At 39.7% G+C, this 8,025-nt stretch overlaps 1 protein-coding gene across 1 annotated transcript in view; it reads left to right on the top strand.

The window, feature by feature from the left end:
* The first annotated feature begins 819 nt into the window (after positions 1 to 819).
* The window catches only part of LOC129853575 (glycerol-3-phosphate acyltransferase 4), a 39,095-nt gene continuing 31,889 nt past the window's right edge, over positions 820 to 8,025 (top strand). The window contains exons 1-2 of the mRNA XM_055919751.1: positions 820 to 1,037; positions 5,379 to 6,063. Of these exons, the coding sequence (XP_055775726.1) occupies positions 5,890 to 6,063 (174 nt within the window). The 5' untranslated portion in view covers positions 820 to 1,037; positions 5,379 to 5,889. The remainder of the gene's footprint in view (positions 1,038 to 5,378; positions 6,064 to 8,025) is intronic.

Raw genomic sequence — 8,025 nt, 5'->3', positions numbered from 1 at the left:
ATGAAACAGGAATTAATAAACCATTTCAGTTTCACATATAAATAAGTTGCATTTGCAAAGTATTTCAAGAAACTGAAAAACATATCAAGCAAGTATTTATATATTCCACAAGTGTTGTCAGACTCAAATTTCAAATCCTGGTAAACACTCAAATACATTTAGTTTACATTTTTTTCAGAAAAGTTGTGCACTGGGCCCAGACCAATATAGACATCATCGGCATTGCAAAGAAGTTGCAGCCCTCCCACCCCCAAACTACTTCCCGCGGCTATTTGGTCAGCTCTTGTGCTATGCGGTCACCTCTTGTCTTCCATAAAAAGGCGCTCATATGGCCATGTGGGAACACTAACTGTATCAAGGTGTATATCAATTTAACCTTTTGTTTTTTAGAAAATTATTTCTATCTGATATGAAAGATCATTATGCCTCCAAAACCGTACCGTAAGCGACGCGTGTTAATGTTAAATTTGAGAATCGAGGCTCTTAATTAACAAGTCTCCCCCATACAGAAGACGCCTTCGTCCAATGACTCTTCTGTGTATTGTAATGGAACTCACTCATCCACTTGTTATACTTGATACATTTTTTGGTGTAATCCATATATTTTCAACTGTAAATCATGATGTGAGATTAGGATTTATATTGAGTCTAGCGTGGATTGCTTTAACTAGCTAAATCAGATGTATGATTAACGTTACCCTCAATATTGGACCTACTGTTACGCATTGCAAATGTGTCTTTTGTGGTCAGTACTCAGCCATGTTTCAGTGTTTCCACGTCCCACCACCAGATGTCAGTTTAGAGACAAGGAGGGAGGGTGTTTTTGTTCTTGCTGATAAACACGAGACACCAAAACCAACGAGATTATCGCAGGAACATCTGATGCGCAGCATCATAGTTCGTCCAGAAATACTTTCATCACGTTGCATCCACGCAACTATCCGATAGCCACCGGGTGGAGACAACAATGTGAGAGGTCCGACACAAAGCGATACAGACGGCTAACATCGTTGCTGATCGAACAGCCTTGGGTACCAGTGAGTATATTCATGTAACTAAACACGTTTCAGTTAATTGTTCGTATCGTGTCAACGTCGTCTTCCATTATAGAAAGCTAACGTTAGCCAGCTAGCACTCAAAACCCGACAGTTTAATACTAGCCTAGCTAGTTGGCTTGCCAGCTAGTAGTGTGATGTTGATATATGGAGATGGATGCATGAATCGTGACACATTACTGTAGCTAGCAACTCTGTAAAATCTTAAAGCCTATCTGTTACTAATGACATAATTTTTTTGTTAAATGTACCTGCATCATTTTATCGATTATCATACGGCACAATAGCCCTCTATTTCTACACCCAAAATAATGTAATTATACTGTAAATAGCCAGCCAGCCTAGCTAGCTATCTAGTTTTCCTGGCTAGCTATAACACCAGAAACGGCTGGTTAGCTGTACGTTAGTCTGATTTGATCTGGCTGTGTAATACACAATTAATTGGTATGTAACTACAGCCTGAAACGAATACCTGTAAAATCGTGTAAATATTCATACAAGCCATAATGTTAAATACAATTTCATTTAAACTTACTATATCGGTTGTCTGTGCGGTTTGTCTGAAATTTCAAACAATATCCACAGGAAAGTAAACTTTTAGAGAGCATGTAGGTATATGGTTCGGTTAGGCACTGAGGTAAAATTTGTTTTATATTTGGATATTCGGTACTCTCTCTTCGACAGCTATTGAACCAAGCATGACAATGAACATTTTATATTCGGAATCGGGGGAGAATGGAGAACAATCTACACATTTTTTATGTCCATTTAAAAAAAAAAAATCGTATTACAAACTTTATTTAAGGTGCACTATGCAGAAGTCGCACCTCCATTACCTGGTTCCTAGAATTCTAATAGTTTTCCTAATTTCAGTTTGTGACGAAACAAGCAAGTATAGTGTAGATAATCATTGTACCATATAAACCATTGTGAAATATATTTTCCATAAATAAAAATATTTTATTTTCAGCTGTTTGAATCTAGTGTACAAAACTGGAAGTAGAAGACGCAAAAACAAAACTTAAGAACAGGAAGCATAGAACCACGCACATAGAACATATCTACCACTTATTATGCTCGCGTTCAATGAGTGACTGATCTACCACACATTTCTATATGAATTTGGTCATGTTGCCCAAAGATGTACATATGGCAGTTTTTATTATAATAATTTTTTCCCCAAAAAGTGTAGATAGTTCTCCATCCTCCCCTGATTTAAAATATACTGTTTTCATTGTTATGGAATGCTTGGTTCAATAGTCATTGAGGAGATAACCAAATATACAATATAAAACACATTTTACCTAGGTGCAGAACCAAATTCACACTTAGTTACTGCGTTTTGCATTTGTAGGGCATTACACACGATACCCCATAATGTGGTGGAATTTTGTTTTTCGAAATTTGTACAAATTAAGCTGAAATGTCTTGAGTCAATAAGTATTCAACCCCTTTGTTTATGGCAAGCCTAAATATGTTTAGGATAAAAAATGTGCTTAACAATTCACATAATACACTATATATACAAAAGTATGTGGATTCGGCTATTTCAGCCACACCTGTTGCTGACAGGTGTATAAAACCGAGCACACAGCCATGCAATCTCCATAGACAAACATTGGCAGTAGAATGGCCTTACTGAAGAGCTCAGTGACTTTCAACGTGGCACCGCAAGTGCTGTTATTGTGACGTGGAAATGTCTAGGAGCAACAACGGCACAGCTGCGGAGTGGTAGGCCACACAAGCTCACAGAATGGGACCACCGAGTATTGAAGTGCATAGCACGTAAAAATAGTCTGTCCTCGGTTGCAACACTCACTACTGAATTCCAAACTGCCTTTGGAAGCAACGTCAGAGTTTTATGGTGCTTTCAAAACAAATGGGAACTTGGAAAAATACAAGGTGAAATCATGACGTCAGTGATCTTTAGGTCGGAAAGTCGGAGCTCTACAGTCGTGTCCAAAACTTTTGAGAATGACACAAATATTCATTTTCACAAAGTCTGCTGCTTCAGTGTCTAGATATTTTTGTCAGATGTTACTATGGAATACTGAAGTATAATTACAAGCATTTCATAAGTGTCAAAGGCTTTTATATGCTTGGAGTTTGTCAGAATTTGTGGGTTTTTGTTTGTCCACCCGCCTCTTGAGGATTGACCACAAGTTCTCAATGGGATTAAGGTCTGGGGAGTTTCCTGGCCATGGACCCAAAATATCAATGTTTTGTTCCCTGAGCCACTTAGTTATCACTTTTGCCTTATGGCAAGGTTCTCCATCATGCTGGAAAAGGCATTGTTCTTCACCAAACTGTTCCTGGATGGTTGGGAGAAGTTGCTCTCGGAGGATGTGTTGGTACCATTCTTTATTCATGGCTGTGTTCTTAGGCAAAATTGTGAGTGAGCCCACTCCCTTGGCTGAGAAGCAACCCCACACGTGAATGATCTCAGGATGCTTTATTGTTGGCATGACACAGGACTGATGGTAGCGCTCACCTTGTCTTCTCCGGACAAGCTTTTTTCCGGATGCCCCAAACAATCCCCTTTCTGATTGTTTGGGGCATCCGGAAAAAAGCTTGTCCGGAGAAGACAAGGTGAGCGCTACCATCAGTCCTGTGTCATCAGAGAAAATGACTTTACCCCAGTCCTCAGCAGTCCAATCCCTGTACCTTTTTGCAGAATATCAGTCTGTCCCTGATGTTTTACCTGGAGAGAAGTGCCCTTCTTGACACCAGGCCATCCTCCAAACCATCCTCCTCACTCTGCGTGCAGATGCACTCACACCTGCCTGCTGCCATTCCTTAGCAAGCTCTGTACTGGTGGTGCCCCGATCCTGCAGCTGAATCAACTTTAGGAGACGGTCCTGCCGCTTGATGGACTTTCTTGGGCGCCCTGAAGCCTTCTTCACAACAATTGAACCGCTTTCCTTGAAGTTCTTGATGATCCGATAAATGGTTGATTTAGGTGCAATCTTACAGCAATATCCTTGAAACCCTTTTTCTGCAAAGCAATGATGACAGCACGTGTTTCCTTGCAGGTAACCATGGTTGACAGAGGAATAACAATGATTCCAAGCACCAACCTTCTTTTGAAGCTTCCAGTCTGTTATTTGAACTCAATCAGCATGACAGAGTGATCTCCAGCCTTGTCCTCGTCAACACTCACACCTGTGTTAACGAGAGAATCACTGACATGATGTCAGCTGGTCCTTTTGTGGCAGGGCTGAAATGCAGTGGAAATGTTTTTTTGGGATTCAGTTCATTTGCATGGCAAAGAGGGACTTTGCAATTAATTGCAATTCATCTGATCACTCTTCATAACATTCTGGAGTATATGCAATTTGCGATCATTCAAACGGAGGCAGCAGACTTTGTGAAAATTAATATTTGTGTCATTCTCAAAACTTTTGGCCACGACTGTAGAATGAGGCCTGTGTTCACGAGTTGGAATTCCGAGTTTGATGACTGTTCAAAAATAGCCCATTACATATGTAAATAAGGTATTTCTGTTTTTAATTTTTAATACATTTGCAAAAATTTAGAAAATACTTTTTGCTTTGTCATTATGGGGTATTGTGTGTAGATTGATGAGGAAAACAAATAATTTAATCAATTTTAGAATAAGGCTGTATTGTAACAAAATGTGGAAAAAGACAATGGGTCTGAATACTTTCCTTATGCACTGTTAAGAAGCAGAAGAAGTGAAAACAGCATCATTGTCATCAACATTGTTGCTTGTGCTGCATTGACAATGCAGACTGAATACAAGTGTCTCATGGTCAAGCAACAACAAATGCGTTCCCTGAGTGACCGGGTGCGGCTAGGTCTGTGTGGAAAGCATCATGAAGAGGGAGAGCGGAGAGAGATGACTCAGGTAGCAGAGTAAACTATAAAAACAGACGCTACACACGGCGTATCATTTACATTTACATTTACATCACATTTAACAATCCAAACATTCAAATACTGTTATAGAAGGTAAAGTAAAAACCCAAACCGTTCTGTGCATCAATACCGGTTTACTGTAAAATACGGTATACCACCTAACCCTAGGCCAGAGGTATTCAACTTTTACCCTACGAGGTCCGGAGCCTGCTGGTTTTCTGTTCTACCTAATAATTAATTGCACACACCTGGTGTCCCAGGTCTAAATCAGTCACTGATTAGAGGGGAACGATGAAATGGAACTGGCTTTGAGGTGCAGAGTTGAGTTGAAGGCCTAATACCTTTGAGACACCTGGGAGTTTTCAATGGTTGTAACCAGAGTCCTTTGCCTTTGTTAACAAACAGAGTAGACTAACCTTCCGTTTTTGTTTAAATTTCTTTCAGGTGCACGGGATGCTCAGCTGAAGAGACTTGCTACTTTTGGATAATTTCAACACAATATTCTCAATCCCTTTCAGGCTCCAAAAACAAAGGCTTTTGTTCAATTTTGACACATTTTAAACAAATTTATGATTTTTTTTTAGAGTAGTGCAGAATGGAATTGTTCTTTTTTGTTGAGTTCTTCTCAGTTTTTCATTGTCGACCAATGCACCACATTAAGTTTGAATGATAGGAAGCTAAAGAAAATAACTTGACTGGAAGGCCCAGTTGCTGTAACATATTTATAAAGCTGGGAGAGGCAGTAGCAAGATGCTGTCCTCTACAGCCATGGATTCACTGGCCAGTTGGAGGAGGAGTCTGGTCCCTCAGACGTCTTAATGAAGGCCCTGTTCTGGCTGAGAACTGAGACCAAGGTCCTAAAAGGCTAACAAGTGAAGCACTGTCCTCTCCTGCTGTTGGCTAGCCTTTATATTCTGTGTAGTAGGATCCCCACATTTCCCCCTAAAGCCTCAAGATGGGCCTGTTCTTAGACTTCAACCCCTTTGATAACCTGCTGTGCATTCTCCTGGGCATCTCCTTCACGGTGTGGTTCACCCTACTGCTGGTCTTCATCATCGTGCCTGCCATCTTTGGAGTGTCCTTTGGCATTCGACAGCTCTACATGAAAACACTACTGAAGATCTTTGAGGTGAGTGTGAACCACTTGACTGTTTGCAGGGGTTCATTGATGTTATCAGTTTCTGGTCAGAGAGGACATCACATCTGACATTTCCACATGTATGATTAATATGAATGATCAATAATGGATGCTAGGCATATACATTTCACACAACATTTATGACTGAAGTAGACTTGAGTGGAGTGCATGGATTATGCTCACCGTGCAGTGATGTGGCAGTTCCCTGTGTGAACGTGCACTTGACCTAAACTGGGGCTTAGGAATGGGAATGCAGTTTTGTGTAGGTCATGCGCTCCCTCCCCACCTCCAATCCCTAACCTCCTACATCAAAGCTCCATTGTGTGAGTTCAGTTCAGGTCTGTATTTTCACTGTGCTTCATTTCCTTCCCATGAAGTCTTGCCAAACCCTTATGTTGTCACAGGGAGGCTGAGGCAGAACATGTGGTGTACACTTTATATAATGAGTGTGTAATAGCACACAAGAATAATCACTGACTCAACAAAGTCATGCTTGTCAATATAATGGGCTAGTGCCAAAAGAGTAAGGTTTTGGGTAAATCCATTTGAATTCCATCTGTTTTCGACAGCACCCATTTTGATTTGTACGAAACCTTCCATACATATTTTCCCATTGTATAAGTGTTCAGAAAGTTACTTTTTGGACCTGAATGCCAAAACATTTGAGAGATAAAGATGCTCAAAGTTTACCATGAGACATGTCTAAATCACTGGAAAATATAAACGATTGAGATTTATATAAATTAAAAGCTTATTATGAACAGGGTTGTCAAACTACTTTATAAAATGGTGCAAAAATAAACGTGTAAACTCATATTCATATTCACATATGTTGTCGCTTAGACCCTATTTTACATAATCTGTTTTTCTGTTGTGCCAACCATTTCTTTAGACACAACATGCTCTTCAATACAGGGTGGGTGTCATGTTTTGGCTGATAAATGTACTAAAATGGAATTCAATTGAAAGTTCAACTTTCAAATGGTAACTCTAAGATGGTTAGAGGTCCACACATCAGAGAATGTTGACTTGAATGGGATATATGTTGTTGAAATTATACCTCAATCCTCCTTGGGAAACGTATTGAAATATAGATAATAGAAAAAATGGTCATGTCTAAAGTTGACATTTGACTGTGGGTGGAATGGCGGCCATCTTTGTGGTAGTCAATTCAATTTACATTTCAATGATGTACCAGCTTAATTGCTGTGGTCTGAAGGAAAGGTTCATTTTATAAATTATATTTCTATGAATGTAATGACATCCACCCTGTATTGGTTGTTATCAATAAAACGTCACAATAAGGTGCAGAGCATTCAATTTGCCTGCAGGGCGGCAAGGAGACCCCCAGGTTCCGCTAAAACGATTGACAACTGCATGCCGTTTTCAAGGGATTGTTAAATAAATGTTAACTATTTGGTTGTAATATCATCACCTCTTGAGGAGCTTATTCAGATCTACAAATTTCCGATTTTTTCATGCAAAACAATTGCGCACATTTAGCTCTATCAGAGTTATAGCCCACAGCAAGTAACTGCATTATTTTTATGATCAGTAAAAAACAATTGATCATGTTATTTCAGATACGTGAGTATAGCCTAAAAAAACTATTTTATTTAGGAACTCAGTCTAGGTCTCAAATTACTGTTTAGAGTTAGAATAGTAAAATACACAATGTGAAACTTCGAAACATATACTACATAGCCAAACATATGTGGACACCTGCTCATCGAACATCTCAGTCCAAAATCATGGGCATTAATATGGAGTACTATAACAGCCTCCACTCTTCTAGGAAGGCTTTCCACTAGATTTAGGAACATTGCTGCTGGGTCTTGCTTCCATTCAGCCACAAGAGCATTAGTGAGGTTGGGTACTGATGTTGTGCGATTATGCCTGGCTTGCAGTCAGCCTTCCAATTCATCCCAAAGGTGTTCGATGGGGTTGAGGTAA

The sequence above is a fragment of the Salvelinus fontinalis genome, chromosome 4 (assembly GCF_029448725.1).
Source record: "Salvelinus fontinalis isolate EN_2023a chromosome 4, ASM2944872v1, whole genome shotgun sequence".
Lineage (NCBI taxonomy): Eukaryota > Metazoa > Chordata > Actinopteri > Salmoniformes > Salmonidae > Salvelinus > Salvelinus fontinalis.
Note: the sequence above shows the minus strand (reverse complement) of the source record. Positions and strands in the feature narration are given on the sequence as shown.